We start from the raw sequence: 26999 nt of genomic DNA, 5'->3' as shown, positions 1-26999 counted from the left end.
TTTAAGGTAAGCTAATTTATTGAAAGTCCCCGACTTGCTAACTATGTTATGAAGTATGCCTTGGAGAGAAACCTTCACCAAATGTGAGATTTGAAATTTCCAAGTTTATGGGAAAGAAATATCGGGGTATTTAATTGGAGATGGCATCAGAGGATTGAGTTGGAGTGTTGGGAACTCCCACTTGAAAGGTTGCATAATTTTGCATTAATATTGTATTTTTGGAGGTTTGTTCCTATATATAATAGAATCAATTGTTAATTTTTTTAAAAAAATAGGTTTCACAATTTTTACATGGAATTCTTTAAGGGCTTGTTTGTTTTGCATGAAATAGTTTTCTGGTACGCAATTAATTTCTTAAGAATGGATTTTTTAGATTTAGATTTTACTTTTTCTTTTTTTTTTCTCATGTTTGGTAATACTATCTAAATTTCCTATGAAATTGATTTCTTTCGTTTGGTAAACTATTTGGAATCTATTTTCCTGAAATTTGGAAGTTTAGCTATTCTCTCTTTCTCTAAAAATCCAATATCTCTTTTTCTCTCTAAAAATTCAATCGCCCTTTTCATAACCCATCCTCTCTCTCTAGAAACCAAATCTCTCTCTCTCTGTATATCTAAATACTTGTTATCTTTCTTTCTCTAAAAACCTATTCTCTCTCTTTAAAAACTCAAATTTTTTTTCTAAAAATTCATTCTCTCTTTCTCTCTCTAAAAACCGAATCTATCTTTCTCTCTAAAAATCCATTCTCTCTCTAAAAACTCAATCTCTCTCCAAAAACCCATTATCTCTCTAAAAATCTAATCTCTCTTTCTCTCTCTTTAAAATTCCATTCTCTCTATCTCTCTCTCTAAAAACTCATTCCCTCTCTTTCTCTCTCTCAAAACTGATTTTCTCTAGAAACCCAATCTCCCTTTCTCTTTCTAAAAACCCGTTCTCTCTTTCTCTCTCTAAAAATCAATTTCTCTTTCTCTCTCTAAAAACTTATTTTCTCTCAAGAAAACCAATCTTTCTTTCTAAAAACCCACTTTCTCTAGAAACTCAATCTCTCTTTCTCCCTCTAAGAATCCATTTTCTCGCTCTAGAAATCCAATCTCTATTTCGCTCTAAAAACACATGCTCTCTAGAAATCCAATTTCTCTCTCTAAAAACCAATTATCTTTCTATAAACCCATCTCTCTCTAAACCCAATCTATCTTTCTCTCTCTAAAACAATCTTCCTCCCTCTAGAAACCCAATATCTCTTTCTTTTTCTAAAAACCCAATCTCTCTTTCTTTCTCTAAAAATTATTCCCTATCTAGAAACTCAATTTCTCTCTAAAAACACATCATCTCGCTCTAGAAATCCAATCTCTCTTCCTCCCTCTCTAAAAACCCATCATCTCTCTAGTAACACAATCTCTCTTTCTCTATTTTAAATCCTATTATCTCTTTCTCTCTCTAAAAATCCAATTTATCTTTCTATCAAAAAACCTATTCTCTCTCTAAAAACCAAATATCTATTTCTCTTTTTAACAATCTATTCTCTCTTTATAAACCAATCTCTCTCTAAAAACCCATTCTCTCTATAAAAACCCAATCTATCTTGTTTTCTCTAAAACTCATTCTCTCTCTAGAAACCCAATCTCTATTTCTCTCTCTAATAACATATTCTCTCTCTAAAAACCCAATCTCTCTTTCTCTATCTAAAAACCCTCTCTCTCTAAAAACTCAATTTTTCTTTCTCTCTCTAAAAATCCAAACTCTTTTTCTCTCTCTAGAAATCAATATCTTTCTCTCTCTAAAACCTAATCTCTCTTTCTTTCTCGAGAAAGAAATTTCTCTCTCTCTCTAAAAACTCAATCTCTCCCCTCTTTAAAATCTCGTTATCTCTCTCTAAAAACCAATATATCTTTCTCTCTCTAAAATCCTAATCTTTCTTTCTCTCTCTAAAAATCCAATATCTCTTTCTCTATCTAGAAACCCAATATTTTTTAAAATTTTCTAAAATCTATTTTTGGCTTACTACAAACAAGAACAGTTTGAAAAGTGAAAAAAAAAAACAAAAACAAAAGTGGCTTCTTAATGGGCCAAGCCCAATATATTATTTTCAGGTTGGGTTGGACTGGGCCAGGCTTTGATAGTGCATATTCGGGAGAAGTGTGGGATTTTCGATACATGTTTTGGGTTGGGCCTTACTGAGGCTGACCAAAGTATTTTCGGGTTTTGTTGAGCCTTGGGCCAGCCCAGCCCAGCCCGATGGCAGCCCTACTTACACCCCTGCCCTCGATTATTTTGAAAGAAATTAGATTCATACCTACACAAGTATGATTCCAATTTATTAGATTTTAAACATTTTTTATGAAAATTAATTTCATAAGTAAAAAGATTTTTTTCCTCTTGTAACAAACCAAACGTCATAAATTAGTTATTTTCTAAAAAATCATTTTCATATAAACCAAACGTGCCCTAACACTAAACATACCCAATTAGTCCTCCAATGCAGACATAGAACTTCTCTGTATGTAAGTGTCCTAAGCAATGGTTTAAAAACCGGATCGGTGACTCGGATCGGGCTTTCCAAAAACCGATTCGGATCCGCGAATCGGCGATCCGAATCGGCGAATTGGCGATCCGGATCGGAATAGGGTGAATCGGTCAGAATAAAGCTTCAAAAAAATCCGAAAAAATTATTAAAATTCATTATAAATATTGTTTTTTAGGAATTCAATAAAAAATGAGGGTACTCCATTAAGAATTTTCATGTTTTTGAATGAATATGCGAATATTGATATGTTCTTCCCCTGCATGAACCGCCATTCAACATTTAATTTACATCACACAAAAGGATAAACATAGAATTATCATGGAATAAGTATATCAACATACATGGACTACAATAAAGCATAAAATTAGTAACATACGATCTAAAAATAAAATGATAGACGACGTTGTTGTTCTTCTTGGTCACGCTGGTGCCATTGATTGAATTCGTTTGACAATTCATTGATTCGATCTAAAAACGAATCATCGATATTAGCGGGCGTCTGACTATTCCCAAATCCCTGAGTGTTAGTGTTTTGTTGTGTTCCCAATCCAAAATCCCCGAAGCTTGTCCATCCTTCATGCTCACCTACACTGTCGTGCTCATCCCTACACTGTTGCTGTTGGGACTCGATATGTGAATAATATGGCTGGGATAGGGTGGCCTCGGAATCATCATCTCTCTCATTTTCTCTTAGACCCCCTTCCCACTCTCCCTCATTAGGTGCAATATCACCGACATATTGTGGATACATTGGCTGGCTGTTTCCTCTTTCATGCCGCTCATCACTTTCTTCAATATCTTCATCACCGATAGCCTCAAGGAACGCTCTCTTGTGCAACACTGGCTCCTCCTCTTCTACTACCCATCGGTCTGCTATATCTGTGACAAATATTGTGTCTAAGTCTATCGGCCCATTGTCTTCAAGCTTCCTTCTTATTTGTCGCTCTCTGAGGTTTAAATTATAATGAACGTAGACTAGTTTATGAAGCTTCTCAGAAGCGAGTCGATTCCTCCTAGTAGTGTGCAACCATTGGAGCGTACTCCAGTTGCGCTCACAGCCAGTAGCAGAACATGTTTGGGAGAGCACCTTGATTGCTATCCTCTTTAGGTGAGGTGCATCAGTACCATATATCTCCCACCATTCAGCTGGATTAAAATGTAAAAAGCATTGTAAGGGCAAGAACAATTCATAAGATTAAATATATGAATAAACAAAATATTAGCGAGGGGATAACCTGGATCCATCATAGTTCGAGAATTTCTGGCAAGTCTAGTTCCGAAGGATCCTATAGCATCCCTATACATAGCAAGCTAAAACAAATATATTACGTTTTAGTGCATTATTCCTCACAAATATAACAACTCAATGAAGTTTTTACCCAAACATTAAATAATACCTCTTGTATTGCTGCTACTTGGTTTCGATGGCTTCTCTCCAACCTTGCAATAATGTATCTGACCCCTTCCATAATCTTGTGGAGTTGTTCAGGTGTTAAATAGAAAAATTTTGGGTTGAAGTAGTAACCTAAAAAATATATAGGTAGAAAAATGTCATTTACAATTTCATAAAAAAATGATTTAAACTGAAACATTGTAATGATATAAATATATATTTACCAGCATAATGAATTGGACGTCCGAATTTGGTGTTCCACCTCTTTTCTATAATCTCGATCACTTTGCTAGCAAAATTACACTTCTCCCCAATAGCTGATTTCGCCCTCTCAATACCTTCATAAAGGATACCCATGGTAGCTTTCTTATCAGCATCTGTCATTCTTAACACCGTGACCAAAGGGGCAGTGGCCTCTACAATACTGGAACATCGAGACCAGAACAGCCTATTTGAGATTATGTTATCCACTTTTATACCGGTACTGGACTTCGAGAGGCGGTCATTTAACCACTCTTCACAAGTAAACAATCTCTTTAATGCACCTTCAGATTGTCGAATGGAGTCCACAGCTAAGTAATCGGTCGCAAAGCGGATTATGACAGGCCTGATTATCTCTTTTTTCTTAGAGTGTTCTCTAAACATAAATAATATTTTAGAGTGGTTGTATATAAATCTCGACACCAACCTTGCTTCATCAAGAGTCTCCTTCACAATTTTGATCTCACCGATTTCCTCTAACATAAGATCGATGCTGTGTGCAGCACACGGGGTCCATACTAGATGCTTCCTCTTATCCATCAACTTGCTGCCCGCAGAAACACATGCACGTGCATTGTCCGTAATAAACTGGACTACATGCTTATCTCCCACCTCCTCCACTATCTGATCATATAGTCGTACGTAGAAGTTTGCATCCTTCTTCGTCCCTGATACGTCTTTGCTAGACAAAAAAGCTGTACCTTTTGGAGAATAGGCCAAGAAGTTTAAAAACTCCTTTTTGCTAACTTTATTCAACCAACCATCACTCATGAGAGTAATTCCTGTCCTTAGCCAACTCTGTTTATATTCTTCAATCCACTTTTTAACTTCATCTATCTCTTCATCTAATATTGGCCCACTGAGCTCATATGCCGTCGGGGGTTTTACCCCAGGCCCGGCTCTCTGGATTGCACTAACCATAGGTGGAAAATATGGGCTATTGGCTGCATCAAAGGGAATCCCTTTATCGTAGAACCATTTACCAACATATCTCCCTAACATGTTTCTTGTACCTTTAACCATGTCTTTTAGGGTCATCTGTTGTGACTTAGGCTTTGAGAGAAATGGGTCTTTACGACCATGACCTGCAATACTGGCACTCCTAGGTAACTTAGAAACAATTTCTTCAACAACTGATTCTCTTTGATACATATTGCCACCAACCCCTCCATACATATTTGAGCTGGGCCTGCCATACATGCTCGAGCTGGACCCGCCATACATATTTGAACTAGGCCCACCATGCATATCGGAGCTAGGCCCACCATGCATGTCTGAGCTAGACCCACCCGGCATTCTAAACCCACATTCCCTCTGATATTGTTCATGTAAACTCAATCTTGTGGCCATGTCCAGCTCATTATTATATTGCTCTTCTAGGTCATAATTATATTGCTCTTCTGTATCATTCCTGCTTGATGGTGTATATAAACTAGCTATCTCCTCATTCATCTTATGTTTGGCAATTTTTTTACCTTTGCTAGCATTAAGAATTGCCACCATCTGTTTTTTTACATTACTAGGGACACTAGTGTATGCAGAAACTTCTCCCTTAACCCCTGCCAAGTGTTGCTTGAACCTATGTACTCCACTACTTATCACTCTTTGACAGTAATTACAAATAATTTTGTATTTCTTGTTGGGATCAAGTCTGACCCCATGTTGCCATGCAGGGTCTTCTGTAGATCTTGACATGATTCAACTGTTTTAAGATGTAAAAAGTTTAAATTAACCTGACAGTTCAAAAAGAAAAATAATCACCATATGTAGTGATAATATGTTGCAGTAGTTCATGTAGTCAAATTCGTTGTTATTTGTTATTGCAAAATACGTTTTTTGACAATAATATTTTCGTACATATCAATTACAAACATTTAGAATAATACAAAATGCAAGCTCCAAATATGGCTACAACTCAATTATCAAGAACATACATTTTTTGCATTAAAAAATTAATAATAAAAACAATTCTTCAAAGAGCCGGCTAACATCAGTCATTCCAACTAAAAAATCCATGAACAACAGATAAAAAAAATACAGTTTTGTATTGAAAATATAATAACATGCATTTTTTTGCATAAATAATCCATCAACATACAATTTTTTCAACAAAAACTTTAACAATAAAAATTTAAAATATGGTTTAATACCTCATGATAATTAAAACCTTGTCACGATTTTCACATCTTTTCGGAAAATCATCATTTTTCAAAAAATTCGATCATGGAAAAAAAAAAAAAAAAATTACAGCAAACTCAAATAATAAAAATTAAAAATTGGGTTTAAATGTTTAATACATCATGATAATCAAAACTTTATCACGATTTTCACATCTTTTCGAAAAATCATCATTTTTCAAAAAATTCGATCATGGATAAAAAGAAATAAAAAAAAAAAGTACAGCAAATTTTCAAAAAATTCGATCATGGATTAAAAAAAAAAATTAACAAATTTTCAAAAAGTTCGATCATTGATTAAAAAAAAAAAATCATAAATTTTCCAAAAAATCGATCATGGATTACAAAAAATTCGATCATGGATTACAAAAAATTCGATCATGGATTACAAAAAATTCAATCATGGATTACAAAAAATTCGATCATGGATTACAAAAAATTCGATCATGGATTACATAAAATTCGATCATGGATTACATAAAATTCGATCATGGATTACAAAAAATTCAATCATGGGTTACAAAAAAAAAAAAAAACAAAAAATTCGATCATGGATTACAAGTAAAAAAAACAAACATTTCGATCATGGATTACAAAAAAGTCGATCATGGATTACAGAAAATTCTATCATGGATTACAAAAAATTCGATCATGGATTACATAAAATTCAATCATGGATTACAAAAAAAAAAAAAGCAAAAATTTCGATCGTGGATTACAAAAAAAGAAAAAAACATTTACATCATGGATAACAAAAAATTCAATCATAGATTACAAAAAACTCTATCATGGGTTACATAAAAAACAAAAAACAAAAAATTCGATCATGGATTACAAAAAAAAACAAACATTTCGATCATGGATTACAAAACATTCGATCATGGATTACAAAAAATTCTATCATGGGTTACAAAAATAAAAAATAAAAAATGAAATTCGATCATGGATTACAAGAAAAAAAAACAAACATTTCGATCATGGATTACAAAAAATTCGATCATGGATTACAAAAAATTCTATCATGGGCTACAAAAAAAAATAAAAATAAAAATAAAAAAAAATATTCTTCACAGAGTCGTTTTACATAAGCGATTTTAACTCAAAAATTCACCTCTAAGTGAATAAATTACATCCAATTGAGTATATTTTCTGATAAACAACAATATAAGGAATCAAAAACCTAAATTTTTAACACATTATTTCTAATATATCATGAAAACAAGATTAAAAGGCGGAAAAAAAAAAAAAAAAAAAAAGCAGAATTTGGTTCCGCAGACATCTCACTGTTCATATCAAATTTCTTGCTGTAATTGACCAGATTACGTAAAATTGAAAATTTTAAATCATACTAGACACAATAAAGATTAAAAACCCTAATTATTGAACTCATTTTGTTCAAAATATGCCGTGAAATAAATCAAATGGCGGAAAAAAAAAAAAACCCAAAGTTCTTACCTGTTTTTGTGAACCGAATCCTTCAATCTCCAAAAAACTCTGTTTTTCTCAACGATTATCACAAATTAGTAACAAAAGGTTTTGATTCACAGCTTTAATATCAAAATGCCTACAAATTTTGAAAGATTCATGCCCTATTTGGCATGAAATTTCAGAAAAGGCGGAAACCCTAAACCCCGATTTTTTCGTGATCCAAAAACAACCAATTTTTCCACCATTTAATCATTGAAAAAGCTGAATAAAGCTGTTTACAGCCTGCAAATCAGATCACATGCCAAAAAAAACAAAAAAAATGATCAAAAAATGACAAATTTGAAAGAATCCCGTGAAGAACACTGTGCAACCCGTGTTCTTCACGGACTCGCCGATTCCGCACAGTGAATAGGCGAGTCACTGTGCGGAATCGTCCGGTTCTCTCTAGAACCGGACGATTCTCGATTTTTAAACCGATCAGGTCCATTTTCGTGAATTCCGAATCGAACCGGGCGAGTCCGGTTTGACTCGGCGATTTTTAAAACGCTGGTCCTAAGTAATACCTCAATGTTTAAAAATGGAACGCTGGGGCAGACTGTCCAGGCCCAATCCTAGTTTGGATCGGTGATCTGAATTGTTTTTGAATCATCAATTTCAGTGGTCCAAAAAAAGAAAAAATTAAACAAAATAAAATAAAAATTAAAATAGAGGTTTTTAAAATGGAGATTTAAAAATACTTCAAAAAATATTAAATAAACTTAAAAAAAAACATAAAAAAAAATATGGTGGTCGGAAAACTGGGTAGGGACCCATATCATTTTAAATCCAATTTGATCCCAATCAATTTCACGTCCAAATCAGCGCCGGATCAAAAATCCGCCCATTCGAAAACATTCCCCCAACCATTGAAGAACCACCCAAAACCACGCTGAATGCTTCATCTTCTCCATCATTCAACCCCCTTTCTAAAACCAATATCTCCATTATTGAGCCCATTAGCTTGAACTTTCCTAATCATCCACACTTTGTAGAGAGCTCCTATACCCTATTCAAAGGCGATTTTCTCTCTCTATATTGCGGCTTCCAGTATCATCATCCAGCTAAAATGAGTGAATTTGGATAACATGTTCTTGCCCTGATGCTACAAGGCATTTGAAGAGATAAAACTCAGGTTGCTCAAAATTTAATTATGCAAAAAGCAGCAAGATTTAATGAAGCAAAAAGCAGCCCACCATTGATGTTGGTCATTATTGTAAGAGAAGTTTAGATTCTTATCAAGCACTGCAATTTTCCCACTCGTCATTGGTTTTCAATAAAGAAGACCGACAAGCAGGTGAGTTCTTTTCGTAATACTCTCTGGCGTGAGAATCATGCTTTAAAATCCAGGCGATTGCACTGAGAGATAGGTAATAGAGAAACAGACTTCTTTGTGTTTCAGGCAATGGTTTAAAAAACGGATCGGTGATCCGGATCGGGCTTCCAAAAAATCGATCCGGATTGACTAATCGACGATTCGGATTGAGAATCGGGTGAATCGGTCATAATAAAGCTTAAAAAAAATTCGAAAAAATTATTAAAATTCATTATAAATATTGTTTTTAGGAATTCAATAAAAAATGAGGGTACTCCATTAAGAATTTTCATGTTTTTGAATGAATATACGAATATTAATATGTTCTTTCCCTGCATGAACCGCCATTCAGCATTTAATTTACAGTATTTCGTACTCATCCCTACACTTTTGCTGTTGGGACTCGATATGTGAATAATATGGCTAGGATAGGGTGGCCTCAGAATCATCATCTCTCTCGTTTTCTCTTTGAATAATATGGATTTAAAAAAAAAAAAAACAAATTTTCAAAAAAATCGATCATGGATTAAAAAAAAAATCACAAATTTTCAAAAAATTCTATCATGGATTACAAAAAAAAATTCGATCATGGATTAAACAAAAAAAATCACAAATTTTCAAAAATTCAATCATGGATTACATAAAATTCGATCATGGATTACATAAAATTCGATCATGGATTACAAAAAAAAACAAACAAAAAAAACAAAAAATTCAATCGTGGATTACAAAAAAAGAAAAAAATAGTTCGATCATGGATTACAAAAAATTCAATCATGAATTACAAAAAACTCTATCATGGGTTACAAAAAAAGCAAAAAACAAAAAATTCAAACATGGATTACAAAAAAAAAAACAAACATTTCGATCATGGATTACAAGAAAAAAACAAACATTTCGATCATGTATTACAAAACATTCGATCATGGATTACAAAAAATTCTATCATGGGTTACAAAAAAAAAAAAAAAAACAAAAAAATCGATCATGGATTACAAAAAATTCTATTATGGGTTACAAAAAACCAAAAAATTCGATCATGGATTACAAAAAAACAAAAACAATTCGGTCATGGATTACAAAAAAATCGATCAAGTATTACAAAAAAATCTATCATGGATTACAAAAATAAAAAAATAAAAAAAATAAATAAATAAATTAAAAAAAAAAAATTCCGTACGGAATCGCCGATTCACTGTTTGGACTCGCCGATTCCGTACAGTGAATCGGCGATTCACTGTACAGAATCGTCCGGTTCTCTCTAGAACCGGACGATTTTTGATTTTTTGGACGATCCGGTCCCTTTTCACGTTTTTCCGAGTTGAACCGGGCGAGTCCGGTTCGACTAGGCGTTTTTTAAAACGCTGGTTTCAGGTGATTGTTGAGAGATGTTGCCGATAAGAGAGAGAGAATTGGGTATTCGTCATTTACTTAGTTAGGTAGTCTTTATTTGCTCTGTCGATCACATTTGTGAGAATGAAAGCTCTGGTTCTTTTGTCAGGTATTGGAGAAGAGAAAAAGGGTTAGAGGTGAGTGGCGGTAAACCACGAAAGGGCATGGAACTTAGCAGACTGTAAATCAAGGTTTTGAAAAATGGATCAGTGAACTGGACGGTGTAACAAAAATTTTGGTCCGGGTCAGCAGAGAAATATTCGAATTAATGATCCAGTTTACCAAACCAGTCAACAAAATTTTAAAAAATAAAAATATAAAAAATATAAAGTGAAAGCAGTTCTGGTAGGTTCTCTAGCGGATCTGGATTGGGGAACCACCGATTCCTGATACTAACAATACGTTCTAGCGAAATCTCTTTAATTTGTAGCCACATAGATCGAAGACACCAAGGGAGACTGGCAAAATTATTACACCCATTAATAACATTAGCCGAAGTCCTTTCAACTATGAACGCATTCCCCAATCTCTTCTCACGCCACAAGATAAGACCCAGAAGAAGAGTCGCCTATTAAAATGAAGAATTAAAGATGCACTTCAAAAATCTATCGGAAAAGATTGTTTTAATATTGAAAAACCCTCTAATTGATCATCTCGACATCGAGATGCATGATTATGAAAACAAAACAAAAAAAACAAATTTAACTCTAAAAAATAGTGCATCTTGCAACACATTATCTAGACCGTCTATTTTCAAGATTTTCGTATATTTATAGATCTACTTGATTTTAGCTATTTTTTTAGTTTAAAATTTTATAATTAGATGTAAAAATCAATTTTTAGATAATCCTAAAAAAATTTTACACCAAAGTTACATGGTAGACAAAATTTGGAAGGGCACCTTAATTGGATTGTTTAAGGTTGCAACCTTATACAAACCATATACCAGGAAACACATACCAGGATGATGTATCATCCTAAGAAATGAAAAACTAGGAATGCCTTCATTCATATTTCAAAAAAATTGAGTATTAAAGTTACGATTCCAAGTGACTAAACTTTGCTTATATATTTTTGCGTTGGTAACACAACACAAGAGTGCTCGGGAGTTGGTAACACAACACAAGAGTGCTCGGGAATGGGGTTGAGGTCGTGGTAGCACCACTCATAGTTAGCAATTCGGCGATTAATCGCCCAATTTTTCAAAAAATCAGAGATTATTTAAAAAACGTTTTAAACCCCGCCTTTTTTTAAAGTTCGCAAAAAAAAAACGCGGTTTCTTCATAATATAGTTAAAAACGCTTTTTTTATGAGGAACTCAAAAAACGGGATAAAAAAACGGGGTTTTTTTTTTTTTTTTTACTTGCCATTTTTTAGAAAGAAAAACAACTATTTTCCAAATCTATCTAATTTCTAAAAGAACAAATTATTTGCATAAAAAAAAATCCGAAAATGAAATGTACGATATATATTTTTTTCTTTTTAACTTCAACATGATGCATATTTCAGTGGTTATTTTGCAAAAAAAATACTGTGTGCAGCATGATTTCAATGCCCTACAAAAATTGTGTGCAGCAAGAAAATATTGTGTGCATCAAGAAAATTCAGTGTTCAGTATGATTTTGCAAAGAAAATAATGAGTAAAGAAAATCATTTGTCTTACAAATACCTTATCAGACTAAATGCTTCATTTGCCCTTTCGATTTAGCTGCTGAAACGTTTCATTTGCCCTTTCGATTTAGGGTTTACCTTCTGGGTTTCGTCTTCCACTTCGTAGAGTTCGTCATTCGATTTAGGGTTTACCTTATTTGAAAAACAGGGGAGATAGAGAAAGAGATATGCAACCATATATTGTTTACCTTCTTTGAAAAACATTCGAAAAACAGGGTAAATGAGTTCGCTGTTCTACTTTTGTTCTCTCGATTTACGCTTTGCCTACCCTTTTATGTTTACATTTTGGAAAAAGTTTTTGTAAGGATGCCACCTTATATTGTAGACCTACGACCTCTACCTTGTGTTCTCTTCTCGATTTGCACTTTGCCTTCCCTTTTGTGTTTACATTTTGGAAAAAGTTTTTGTAAGGATGCAACCTTATATTGTAGAGCTATGGATGCACCTCAAAAATCATCGGAAAGGTAGTTTTAATGCTGAAAAACCCTTTGATCGATCATCTCGACATCGATATATATGACTATGATAAATAAAAAGATTTTAAGTCCCAGAAATAATGCATTTTACAACATATTATCTACATCATCTACTTTCAAGATTTCTATTATAGATCTATTTGATTTTAATGTGAAAAAATATATGGTGTATTTTTTGCTATGTATTAAGTAGGTATGATATTTTTTAAAGTATTTAATGTAAAATTTATATGTATTTTTTTGGTATGTACTAAGTAGGTGTGATGTTTGTTAAAGCATTTAATAAAAAAATTCATATGGTGTATTTACCATGAACTTATTATTTTATTTTTTATAAAGAGCATGAACCCCTAATATGTGTAGACTTATATATTCTATATTTTTTATTTTATTAAAATACAAGAAAGAAGATACCTTTGTTTGGTCGAAAGATTCATTTTGGGAGTATTGTGAAGAAAGATGGCATAAATTGTATTACAATTTTTATTTTCCGAATTTCAAAATTTCTAACATTTTTAATTTATTCGATTTTTTTACTCTGATTTTTAGAGCCTAGTCCGATATATTGGCGATACCTTTACATGAAGTACTTTTGCTGATTTGTATTTTATAACCGAATTTTTCATCCAACTTTTTAAAATAAAATGATTTATTCCCGATTTTAAGCTAAATCGATTTATTGAAAGTTCCCAACTTGCTAACTATGACACCACTTGAGCTTCAGCTACCGCTCTAGGTTTCCATTCCCACTGACTCATTCGAAAACCTCTAATTATTTCTAAAAACGGATAGGGGCTTGTATTGCTCACTAATCTGCCAAAAAAAGCCAACACAAGAGTGCTACAGTACATGAGGGGCCTATGACTTCCCGATACGTGAAAATGGGAAACGGTGGCTCCCAGCCCCATGAAAGAGGCAAATTTGGAGATGGTGATTTCCCTTTATTAGAATAAAGTGTCATTTTCTCATTTGTAGGGCTTATTTAAATTTTTATTTTGTTAGAAACCAGATTGACATGAAGTTTTGAAATTTTGTTTGCCTCATTGATGTGCATTTATAAAATACCCAACAAGATGGGTATTTGTGGCCGTTTTATTTTATTTGTTTTTATTTTTTTATTATAGATACATGAGGATTAGAAGTATAAATACCCCAAATTTTTGTTCATTAACATCGGTATCAAAACATTGAAACAGTTAAACTTGTACACCGTTGTCTAATCAAGAAGATATTTGATAATATTTTAAGTAAACTACAATTTTAACTATTGGTCATTTAAAAAAGGGTGCGGTTTGTATAGAGCCTAGGCTCTAAACATAAACAATCAAATCAATGCCTACAATCAAATAGTATCGAGAAATATGGTTTCAATAGTAAAAATCTTTCTAATAGCCTTAAAATATATTTTCGTCTTTATTTATAAAGTTTGAAGGTTCAAAAATAGTCTACGATCTATGAAAACTTGAAAATCTTGAAAAATGTGTCAAAAAATGCGTCACAAAATATACTATTTTCAATACTTGAAATCCATTTTTTTCTTATGTCCATTTATCTTGATGTTGAAATGATCAATTTAAAGATATTTGGGCATCAAAACAACCTCTTCTAGTGAATTTTTTGTGGTGGGCTTCAATTTGATTGTTTAGAGCCTTGGCTCCATATAAACTTTTCCCTTGAAAAAATGGTGGCATTATCTTTATCCATTTTCACTTTTTTCAATATCAGGCTGAGATGAAAGTTGAAGTATGAGTGTGCGTCATTCAAAAGCATCTATAAAAAACAATTTAATGAAATAACCAAAATACCTCTTAAAGTTTACAAGGTATTTTTTTTTATTTTTAAAATGTTTCTAATATTTTAACTGGAGCATAAGGACGAGATGTACGGATGCTCAAAATAAACTTTAGCTCAATCCAATATATTGAAAAAATAAAATTGAAACAGTCAGATACACTCTCAACGGTCGATTTTGTGGTGACTATCACCGCAGTATTATTTTTTTGTGATCTTGAACATCCGATTTGTTAGACCTATCATGGAGAGATACGATTTAAAAGTCTCATTCATTTAATATGCATCACCTTGTCATCAAAGAAAAACAACTAAAACTGTTTAATTTCCATTTCTACAAGCTTATAGAATTCTAGGTTCAATCGAATATTGGTTTGAGACTTGATAGAATAGCAAGCTTCCGAACACAGTATTTAAAAAATCAAGGTATCAGAAGTTCCAACTTTCAGAAGTCCATAACTTCCAGCTCACAAAGATTTCCAGCTCCCAATTGTCAAACAGGTCCTTAAAGATTTGGAGAAGTATTTGAACAATATTATATTTGTACCATTAAAGCTTATACTATTGAAATTGGTGTCAACCTTATACTATTGAAGTAAGGTGTGTACCTCAAATCTATGCCTAAAATGTATTTTCGGTGCCGCAGAGCCTTGCGATAATATGAAGATCTATTGGTGCCCCCAATTATGAAATTTAAAGTTCCAGAAATGATGACAATCAAGCGGATCTATAAACACCTTTTATTTTTTGGGTAAATAATCTATAAGCACTAAAAATTACTGAAAATGGATGATCCATATAATGTGTCAAAAAAACTATTTTTAGGATTAGAAATCCCTTTTTTTTCATTTTTATGAATCTTGAGGTTGAAAAGATCAATTTGAGGGTTTTTCACCATAAGAGCAACTTTCTCTAATGGGATTTTTAGGTAGACCTTACTCGTACAATATAAGATTGACACTTTATATAAATGTTTTCTATAGAATATTGATACATCCCTTTCTAATTCCGATGTGTAGCTTATCACACACTCTTGGACACCATTTTCCATCTCTTTTTTTTTTTTGATAAATGTTATCATCGTTATTAATGAAGGAAAGGAAAGAAAATTACAATAAACTTGCATCACGTGAAACTAAAAGAGAAGTAATTCTACTCCCCGTTTTTCTAGAGAATCTACCAAAGCATTAGCCTCCTTATAGACATATGGGAGAACGAAATGACCAAATGGGCCGACAAATCAAGAATCTCACTCCAAGCCGATCTCAGTTCCCAAATAATTCGTTATTCCTTATTACACCACTTAATCACATTCATAAAATCATCTTCCACTATGTAAAAAAAACCCAAACCCCTGGTCAAGAAAAGTTTTAAACCTTGAAGTAAAGCTGTAATTTCCGCATAATTAACCATGTTTTTCACGACTTTACTCCACTTTCTCATCACGTTCATTTTGTAACAATGCTCAAGAGTCAAGACACACATGTAAATACGAAATGAGGTTAGCTCAAAGAGAGAGAACAAGATACACACATACATAGATAAACAGAGACAGAAGAACACATACGCAACATTAGAGAGTAGATATACCTAATTTCCTGTATATATCCATCGACCGTAGGTTAGATTATTGGGTTCCGTCAAATTATGGATCCCCAAAAATTAACCAAAACAGCCTCTTTTTTTGTGGTCCACTCTAGCGCCAGTCAAAAATGGCCAAAACCGAAAATAGATGAAGAAAACTTAGAAAAACTTAAGGAAAAAAGGGGAAGCTTTGGTAAATAATTTTGAAATAGAGAGCAACAAAATAACTAAATAAAATATAAAGAAAAAAAAAAAAGTAAAATAAGAGATGTAGGCCTACTTGTAAGCGAAGCCGGGTCCACAAGCCCAACAACAGGAGTTAGTGGTGTGTTAGAGTTGTTGGTGTGAGGGAACCATTCCTTGGGTCTTTCTAAGTTGTAGTCCAGAGAAACTCAATTTCTGAGTTGTTGAAGCCGTAGAGAGAGGCCTTTGTGGTGAGGCCAACCGTAGTTGGGTATGGTGATCCTAGACTCAAGGTTTAAAGCATTTTTAGGGTTGGTGTGGGATTGAGGCGTGTGGGCTAGGCTTGTGTTGGTTGCCGCAAGGGTTAGGATTTAAAGGTTAGATGTCTAGGTCAGACATTCGAAAAGAAAATTTTCGAACTTTGTGATATAAGTCAAGCTGCTAGAATTCGGATTTGACATTTATGGCAACTATGATTTCCTTGAAATGTGATTAATTTTATGGAATTATATATTATGAGACCATTTATTTTTTGTATAAGGAGATCATAATTATTTTGGCCATTGGATGTGAAATCCAATAGATGAAAGTGTCATGATATTTGAAAATTTTTATTTTAGGACTTTGTGTTGAAACAATAACATATCTTCAACCATCCGATTTCAAATCTAACAATTAATTATGATTGTGACCTCCCTATATAAGATATAAATAGTCTTATTGTATAAATTTTTTAATTTTATAATAAAGAAAATGTCATACCAACTCACTAGCTGATAGAATAGTATAAGCCCAACGACCCAAATCGAATATGAGCCGATCATATGATCACAATTGTAATTTATATTTGTTCTACAAATACAAATCGCTTGAAATTTGGAACGTTTATTTTTCTCATCTAAGCACATCTAATAAAAATATTATACAAATTATTTGTAAAAAATAAATTGACCAAAATACTCCTATAACTTTCAGGGGTTTTTTGCTTACTTTATATGCTTTATAAATGATTTTTTAAATATGTTTTTAGGTTTTTCTATTTTTCAAGAGCAGACGTTCAAAATTTTAAGTACAATATATTTATAAAAAAAATAAATTAAAATTCAAATACAAAATACATTTGGATTGACCCAAATTCAATCTAGACCAATGGTTTAAAAAACGGATCGGTGACCCGGATCGGGCTTCCAAAAAACCGATCAGGATCGGCGAATCGGCGATCCGGATTCCGAATCGGGTGAATCGGTCAGAATAAAGCTTCAAAAAAATCCGAAAAAATTATTAAAATTCATTATAAATATTTTTTTTTAGGAATTCAATAAGAAATGAAGGTACTCCATTAAGAATTTTCATGTTTTTGAATGAATATGCGAATATTGATATGTTCTTTCCCTGCATGAACCGCCATTCAGCATTTAATTTACATCACACAAAAGGATAAACTTATAATTATCATGGAATAAGTATATCAACATACATGGACTACAATAAAGTATAAAATTAGTAACATATGATCTAAAAATAAAATGATAGACGACGTTATTGTTCTTCATGGTCACGCTGGTGCCATTGATTGAATTCGTTTAACAATTAATTGATTCGATCTAAAAACGAATCATCGATATTAGCAGACGTCTGACTATTCCCAAATCCCTGAGTGTTAGTGTTTTGTTGTATTTCCAATCTAAAATCTCCGAAGATTGTCCATCCTTTATGCTCACCTGCATTGTCGTGCTCTTCCCTACACTGTTGCTGTTGGGACTCGATATGTGAATAATATGGCTGGGATAGGGTGGCCTCAGAATCATCATCTCTCTCATTTTCCCTTTGAATAATATGGATTAAAAAAAAAAAAAACAAATTTTCAAAAAAATCGATCATGGATTAAAAAAAAAAATCACAAATTTTCAAAAAATTCTATCATGGATTACAAAAACAAATTCGATCATGGATTAAAAAAAAAAAATCACAAATTTTCAAAAAATTCAATCATGGATTACAAAAAATCCGATCATGGATTACATAAAATTCGATCATGGATTACATAAAATTCGATCATGGATTACAAAAAAAAACAAACATAAAAAAACAAAAAATTTAATCGTGGATTACAAAAAAAGAAAAAAACAATTCGATCATGGATTACAAAAAACTCTATCATGGGTTACAAAAAAAGCAAAAAACAAAAAATTCAATCATGGATTACAAAAAAAACAACAAACATTTCGATCATGGATTACAAAAAAAAAACAAACATTTCGATCATGTATTACAAAACATTCGATCATGATTACAAAAAATTCTATCATGGGTTACAAAAAAAAAAAAAAAAAAAAAATTCTATCATGGATTACAAGAAAAAAAAATAAACATTTCGATCATGGATTACAAAAAATTCGATCATGGATTAAAAAAAATTCTATCATGGGTTACAAAAAAACAAAAAATTCGATCATGGATTACAAAAAAACAAAAACAATTCGATCATGGATTACAAAAAAATTGATCAAGTATTACAAAAAAATCTATCATGGATTACAACAAAAAAAAAAAAAAAAACCGTACGGACTCCCCGATTCACTGTTCCGACTCGCCGATTCCGTACAGTGAATCGGCGAGTCACTGTACATAATCGTCCGGTTCTCTCTAGAACCGGACGATTTCCGATTTTTCAGCCGATTCGATCTACTTTTACGATTTCCTAGTCGAACCGGGCGAGTCCGGTTCGACTCGACGTTTTTTAAAACACTGATCTAGACTATTGGACGTTTACTATAGCTATAAGCTAAAGAGCTGACCTCAAACTCTCCTTTTATAATATACAATTTCATATTTACCTCCTACCAAAACATTTTCTTTCATTTACTAAAAATGGCATTCCACTTGTTCCTGGATGACTCTTGCCATCCATTTTGGATGGTCAAAAGCCCTCTCACTTTAAACGGTTTTTAGTTTTTTTCTTCCAATCCAAATACGTGACCTTCATCTTATCCAATTTTCCTCAACAATCTATATTAGGAGAATGTTTGATTATTTGTTCGAGAGTTTTAAGGGAGAATGGCTCCTTCTTTAGTCTAGAATAGAAATAGTAATACTGCTCCTTTGACCATATCAAACCCTTTGTGCCCGTCTTTCCCTTAATTTAAAACCGACCGCTCCTACATCCCAACCAAAATCGGCCTATAAAATTCCGAGTTTTCTCTCTCTAGTTGCACCACTTTGCAACTAGAGAGAGGAGAAGATGGCAAGAAAGATCCTATCGGTCACACTGGTGTTGGTGGTGCTGGTGGTGGTTCTTGCTTATGGTGCAAAGGCTTTAGAAGGACCGGCACTGAGAATGTGCTATGAGAAATGTTTATCTAAAGGCGGATCCACCATTCATTGCATGTGGAGTTGCTTTACCTCACCAGAGGAAGTATCACCTCATTTACCTATTTTCCCTGATTTCAATATCACCGAGGTGAGTGCGACCACCAAGGCGGATTTCAATATCACCGAGGCGGTTGCGACCACCAAGGCGAGTGCGCCCTAAGATATTCACTTCTCTCTCTCTCTACGCATCTTGAAGGAGCTAATCCCCTTCCATGTGGTGTTAGATAATTTTCTATTTAAATATATCTCTCTTCATATGCAAATTTTGCATCTGTGTCTCCGGGACCAAGCTTCTGCGAGCCTGTAAGAAGATGATGGCTTCCTCACGCATTTGCCAACATTTTTATGATGGTTGACTTGTTCACAAATTTGCCCTGCATTTCCTGTCTGGGACAATGGGTGTTTTACCATAGATCTTATTAAGGTATAAGTACCATGTCTCTTCTCTCCAAAGGAAATGTAATTAGTGGCTAATATTAAAGTAAAGTGCATCTTCTCTCTCCAAAGGAAATGTACTTTATGGCTAAATTGAAAGCACTTATTAGTAGAATGATAATTTGTGTTGCATTTAAACCCTTCCATATAAAATTAGAAACCTTAGGGATCATATATTACATGTCCATTTATATGTGGGACAAATAGGTCATAAACAAAACCATTGGATGAGAAATCTGATGGTATGTGGTGTCAAAAAATTTCAGAAATTGTTTTTGTAAACTTTGAGCCAATCAAAGGCATACCTTTACCCATTCAATTTCACGTCCAATACCTAAAGATAATTGTGTCATTCTTGTAACAAAAATAAATTGTCATATCATATACGTTACCTAAACTTTAACCATTCCTTTCATTCCTATGGGTAAGTGGGGTGGGATTGGATCATTTTACCAAGAAATTTTGAGACTAGAACACATATTTGAACAAACTAATGAAAAATCTCCCTTTTGTTTCGCGTGAATATATTTCTCATGAAAGAATTCCCTCATGTAGTTAGATAAGAGAATATTTTCACACTAATGGGTTCCAATACATCTTTTCACCACCAATTTGGCAGCTAATTAGTGTGAAAATATTTCTACACCTAATCATATAAGTGAATTTTTTCAAGTAAAAATATTTTTCGAGAAATATATTTTCACACGAACCGAACGTGCCCTAAAGAAAATAGGTCCAAAAACATGGACTCAATGAGCCTAAACCGAAAGTATGCCAGATTATTGTTGACTTTAGTGGTGGCTCTTCTCGATAGTGAATTTAACAAAAAAATTAATACAGCACCCCAGAAAGACTACTTACACATACCAATTACATATAATTGATTAAAAATAAAAATAATTACTTACAATTTCATCACTGTATACATAATATGGACCATAAAACAAACTCAATTACAACGACATCACATCCAAGGACTTGGACTAGCATCCCCCACCCAACTTTCAATTCATTTATAGAATGGAGATTGCAATTGACAAGACTATATAAGCAATACACAATGAGCACTTGTATCACATAAATTCAACCACAAGTACATGAATACATGGAATCTCATGAAAACAAAGACATAAACAAGTAAACTCTGGGAACCACAAGAAGCCAATGATCAGTACGTCAAAGATTACCTCAACAGGCCTTGTAACCCCCTTTGCCAGATATGGATCATGGCCATTTGCTCCTAACCGTGGGATGCACCAAGAACGCCTAATCCATTGTCTAAAAACTCTCTTATTGGTTGAGACAATAGTGGAGAAGAGGGGCAATAACTCTGTGTGTGTGAGTGAGAGCGAGTGTGTGTGGTGTGCCAAAATGCCAAGGAAATGGTGGGCGGTAATTTCTCGAATGAATCTAGCATAGGTAGACACCCCACCGAAGTTAAAATTATTTCGGAGTCCCTAAACCTTGTACCACACTAGCCTAATGAACCACAATGCACACCAAACCATAGTCCGCACCCAGGCCATAGTCAAGTATAAGAATAGTCCCCAAATAATCCAAATAGCGCACTTTAGGCAACACTTTTCTTGGAGTTCAAGATAATTGTGGTTCAACAAAACTTGTAGATATAGGAGCAATGAATCACATCTATGCTCGAGGGCCTGCACTCCCATGTATTTCTTCCCATTGCTTTATTTTCATTTTTAATTTTCCTTTTCTAAAAGTATTTCAAAATCATTCTTCCATTTCCCTATGAAGCAGCCATGATGCATCTAAAAATTGATGATTTAATAAATGAGGATATATTGAGGGCCTTGTAAAATTGATGATTTAATAAATGATGATATATTGAGGGCCTTGTTTGGATGTATTGATTATCACTAATAGTTCACTATGTACTTAAAATTAATATTGATAATGAATCGGTATGGATCAGCCTAAACTGTTGGTTCCCAATGCATTACGGGAACTGGATCTCCTAAAACGAATTTTTATTCAGATTGGGTGATTTTGATCCAGATTGTTGATTTTTCAAATACTGCTTGAAATTAATGAAGACGGTTGATAGGCCCTTCCCCTCTGATATTCGAGTCAAATTCACAACTTAGCTTGACTCGCTCTCTCTTTTGTTGAGCAAAGGGGTTTTAGGACTTTCAAAACTAGAAGTCTTGCTAAAAAAATATCTAGAAGTCCTACCTGAATCTCTTTTTTCTTTTTTTTTTCCACTATCAACATTTTACTTGAATAATGTTTAAGTAGATCCAAATTCAGTATGAGATTATATTTGAATTACCCTATTTTCATCCATTTCTTCGACTAGGAAGACATGATGACATCAACCACCTTAGGCCGAACTATGAAATCCTCAAGAAATTGCATGAGATTATCTTTCAAGAAAAGAAAAAAAGAAATTTCTTAGAAGGCCTTTGCGTAGGGAAATTTTCTTTTAGTTAATTTCCCGAAAATTTGTAAGGGCAATGTCCTTATTTATTATTATTTAGAGAAAATTACAAAAAAAATCTCCTAAAATAAGACTTTTTAGACAACCTACCTCCAACAAAGTTTTTTTTAACATTTTTTACCCTAAATTGAACTCTTCTAGCAAATACCCCCAAGTCAAAAAAGTCATTTTTTTGACGAAAATGCCCACAATACCGGACCACATGCCCAAAGTGCCAAACTGCCCCTATTTTGTGTTGAACCATATGCTTTCCAGAAGCAAAGCACTGAACCGCCCCCATTTTGTGCCGGACTGCATGCTCAAAGTGCCAGACCGCCCCTAGTTTGTGCAGGATTGCATGCTTTCCAAAAGCAAAGTGCCAGACTGCCCTCATTTTGTGCTAGCCCGCATGTTTTTCAGAGTATTTTGGTCTTCATTTTACCTTTTTTATGACTTGGGGTGAGACGTATTTTCTAGGACAATTAAACTTGGGATAAAAAGTGAGAAAAAAAAGTTTGGTTGGGAGTAAATTGCATAGGAAGTCTGTTTTTTAGGGTTATTTATAATTTTTTCTATTATTTATTTATTTATTATAACGTGCCCATTGTCCACCCCTGATTGAGCTGAATAGCCGAAGCGAAACGAACTTAACATGTGTTAAAAGTTTTAAAATGCCTGGTTAGTTGGCAGTTTATGGGAGACCAATTGGAACACTTCAAATAATTATGCATTTTCCTACACCAAACACTAATAAAAGTGGATTTAAAATGAGTAAAAGGTGTTCGTATCAATGTTCCAAAGCCTTTGAAAAGAAAGTTTGATCCCATGAACAGCCCTCAGCACACCGACCTTGCTATGTGAGTTTTACCCATCCATTGCATCAGCAAAGCATGCATTACACTCCACTCCTATCAGAAGAAAGAGGAACTGAATATCCCCTTTCGCTCATCCATCAAAAAAATTCCCTCTTTCTCCTTTTATTTATTGGTAGCTTTGGAGTTCCACAATTAATGGCTAAAGAGTAGGTGGACTGTGTTATGATGGATTGATAGCTTTAGAGTTTACTCTTTTTAAGTTGGAAAAACTTTATAGAAGGGTGAGCCCCAAACAATTAAATTAAATAGCATCTCAAAAATTCACTACAAGAGGTTTTTTCAATGCTAGAAAACCCTCAATCAAGTGTTCATAGATCTACCCGATCTACGCTATTTTTTAATATTTAAGTTTTATAATTAAAAATAAAAATAATTTTTCAGGCCATCACACAGATTTCTGATAATGAACAACATATTTCGGCGCTTTTGATGGTGTGTCTTACTTTGATTGGTTAGGGCCCTAGTGTTATACAAACCACAGCCAAGTTGGAAGAGCGCCCTATGCTACTTTTCTAATTCTATTCCTAGATGAATTATATACTCTGTTCCTAATTCTTTCCGGAAAGGGCTTTCATCCACTAAAAGAAGAAAAATTACCTCCTTTTGATAACTCAGCTAACTCATCTATTGTTGAGTCCCTCGTCCAAATTCCATCTATCATAGAGATAGATTTTAGACCAAAAATTCTAGGGATTGCTAATCCCAAAGATTGGAAAATAAAAAATATGCAATTAAAAATTAAATGTTTTTTTCACCATCTATTTTACATTTTAGTAGAGGGACACCATTTTATAAAATAGGATTGTATAGTATGAGATCATTTACCTTTGTTATAAAGAGGTCACAATTATTTCTAGTCATTAGATGTTCAATTTGATGGTTTGGGATGTGTCACAAAATTTGAGATTTTTTTTTAACTTTGAGCCTAGTTAATGATCATCTTACAATAACCCCATTTGAGTTTAGTTAATGATCATCTTACAATAATCCGATTTGAAATCTGATATACAATAGTGATCGTAAGCTCCTTGTACCAAAAATAAATGATCGTGTTGTATGCTTTTCCTTATAAAATCCCGTGTTAAAAATATGATGTTTGATGCATCGGGGGCCAACCCATGATTTCCAAAGAAAAATGTGGAAGCTTTTTCCATGGGGAAAGCATAAGCAACCTATCGTACCAAAATAAGAACCCATCAATTTCTCCCCACTTATGGGGATTCAGAGGGGGACCGGAATGAAAACATTGGCACAAACCCAATAAAGAGGGATATATGCACTCCGAAGTTTGTAGGAGATCCAACTTAAAACCTAAGGAATATGAAAATATCGTATAGAATATGGCGAGAGAGAGAGATTTGAGGCGATCGAGAAGTTATCACCGTGCAATGAGTAAATCGGAGAGTGATGGAGAGAGAAGCCACCATCCAAGTGGGTTCCAGTTGGTCTCCCTTTCTATCTATCACCGTCAAAAGATCACATGGAAGTTGATGAACCTCAGAACCATAGACTTCCTATGATCATGTGGAGTGGGTGGCAATGGAACGGGCTTAGGCCAGGCTGCCGCTGCCCCTAGCCCTCAATTTCAGGCTCAAGCCCAGTCTGGCCTAGCCCCTGACTGGGCCTAAAAGGCCATGGCTTAGGCCAGGCCACCCTTGACCCTACCCCCAATTTGAGGCTCTGGCCCTAGCCCTGACCAAGCCAATAAGGCCATGTTCCAGGCCAAGCCCCAACCCTATTAGGGCCGGGCAAGGCCAAACTCAGCCAGCCTTGGCCCAAGCGTGGCACGGCCGTAGTGCCACATTTCATGGCCTAGGTCCTAGTTTTTTAGGACCACTTCATTATGATGTGTGGGGGGTTGGGGCCGGCAGGGGGAAAGAGAGCTTGTTCTAGAAGACAGAGAAAAATAAGAAAGGTAGAAAGGGACGTAGCACCGATAGTATATGTTTAATTGTATGATTGGGATACAAGGGAATGAAAAATAGGAGAAGGGACAGTGGCCTCAACTTCACCCTTGTTTAAGCAACTATCTCTCACCCTATTTCCTCGGTCTTAACCCCAATGTATGAGCGACCTCCAACTTACCTCGCGTACCCCTCCAAATGGGGTGGCTTCAATCTCTTCTCTCTCCATTGAGGAAGCTCTGGGAACGCCTCCATTTCTCACCAGCAAGGAACAGTAAGTCTCTCTCTCCTGTTTTTCTTTTTATATGTCAACAGTGAGATTGGAGGGCGGCGGGATGTTATGTTAAAGCATCCGCACCACGAACCCCCCCCTCCCCTCACACTCACACAGTCATTTCTCTCTTAAACCCTCCCTCATTTCCTTCTTTCATGACTCAAATTAGTATTAGTACTGTCTTAGTATAATCTAGAAATGGTCTTAGTTTTTATATGCATCGCTTCACAGGGAGAGGGATATACATTCTATACGAAGATGTGAAGTCATGCCCCTATGAGGACGTTCACGTACTCTGGTCAATCCTCGTGGAGTCCCATGCGAAGTCTCTACCAGCATTGCCATCAGTTTGAACAATGAAGATGTTGTACATACACACACATATATATACATACATATGTACATAAATACGTATATAGATATTATAAGTAAATTTATTTTGTTTGTTTTGTGTCTGTTTTAGTTTTAGCAACATTTGGATGGGAGTCACACCCCTGAATCTTGGAGTCACCTCCATGATGCTTGCCAAACCAGTTGATCATAAATTGACAGAAGAATCTCTCTCTCTCTCTCTCTCTCTCTCTCTCTCTCTCTCTCTCTCTCTCTCTCTCTCTCTCTCCATATTAGTTGGCTTGCCTGTTAGCTTCAGTTGAACCAGCAGTTCGGGATTCAATTCGGTTGGGATTTCCCTTTCCTTCATTGATGAAGTAAATATAGGAAGGTCTTTATTTAAGTTAAGATGTACAGGTAGAAGGAGAAAAGAGGAAAGGGAGAATTCACAGGTACCTAATTTATGTTAGCTAGTCACTTCAGAGTGTTTGGTGAGATTTTTTTTTTCCTTTTTTTTTATTTCTTTTTTAATGTGGGTAAGAGCGGGGCAATTGTGGCCTTCAGGTTTCTCAGACTTGTTCAATAAGGGGGAATAATCTAGATTATGACTTTCTTGTTGATATGGAGTATCCATCCCATCCCATCCCCTCCCCCCTACCCCCCAAAAAAAAAAAAAAAAAAAAAAACAAAAAACTAAATAAACCCTTGCACCACATCCCTCTTTTCCTCCTCTTTTTGTTTTGAATCTCACCTTTCAAAAATTGGACGGTTTCTATACAATCTTGAGGCATTATTTCTTCCTAGTAGAGAATGAAATTTAAAAATTGTTTTTTATTAAGTATACATATGGGTTGAACATGTTATATCCCAAAAATTTAGGGCCCTAAAATTACTCCTAGAATGGATTTTGCCCTACGTAATAAATGGATGCACCCTCAAGAGCATGAAATCTTTTGGCTTATGTCACCAATTCCAAGATGAATAAATAATGAGGATAATAATTGTTTTCCAGAAAAGGTTAAATACTATTTCATAGAAAGAGTGCAAGACAATGATTTCCAGCCTTAGTCCCATCAAGGATGCTATTCATATCTAGGGCTATCATTGCTTCATCTGTATTGATCATAGAAGTGGACGG

General features: G+C 34.3%; 1 protein-coding gene across 1 annotated transcript; it reads right to left on the bottom strand.

The window, feature by feature from the left end:
* Positions 1 to 3771: 3771 nt before the first annotated feature.
* Positions 3772 to 5879, bottom strand: LOC148782728 (uncharacterized). Its single transcript, XM_088863276.1, has 2 exons — positions 4142 to 5879; positions 3772 to 4049 (listed from the first exon to the last, which is right to left on the bottom strand). Exons 1-2 carry the CDS (start codon positions 5871 to 5873, stop codon positions 3865 to 3867), a joined length of 1917 nt encoding a protein of 638 aa, XP_088719402.1. The 5' UTR covers positions 5874 to 5879; the 3' UTR covers positions 3772 to 3864.
* Between the last annotated feature and the right edge of the window lie 21120 nt (positions 5880 to 26999).

The sequence above is a fragment of the Amborella trichopoda genome, chromosome 3 (genome assembly GCF_054954075.1).
Source record: "Amborella trichopoda isolate Santa Cruz 75 chromosome 3, AtrichopodaSantaCruz75HAP2 v2.0, whole genome shotgun sequence".
Taxonomy (NCBI): Eukaryota; Viridiplantae; Streptophyta; class Magnoliopsida; order Amborellales; family Amborellaceae; genus Amborella; species Amborella trichopoda.
This window is presented reverse-complemented; position numbering and strand designations above follow the sequence as displayed.

Coding starts and splice junctions, on each gene's coding strand:
- LOC148782728 (XM_088863276.1), bottom strand. CDS start 5,873: ATGTCAAGATCTACAGAAGACCCTGCATGGCAACATGGGGTCAGACTT. Junction 4,050..4,141: donor ACGTCCAATTCATTATGCTG/GTAAATATATAT, acceptor TATATTTTTTAG/GTTACTACTTCAACCCAAAA.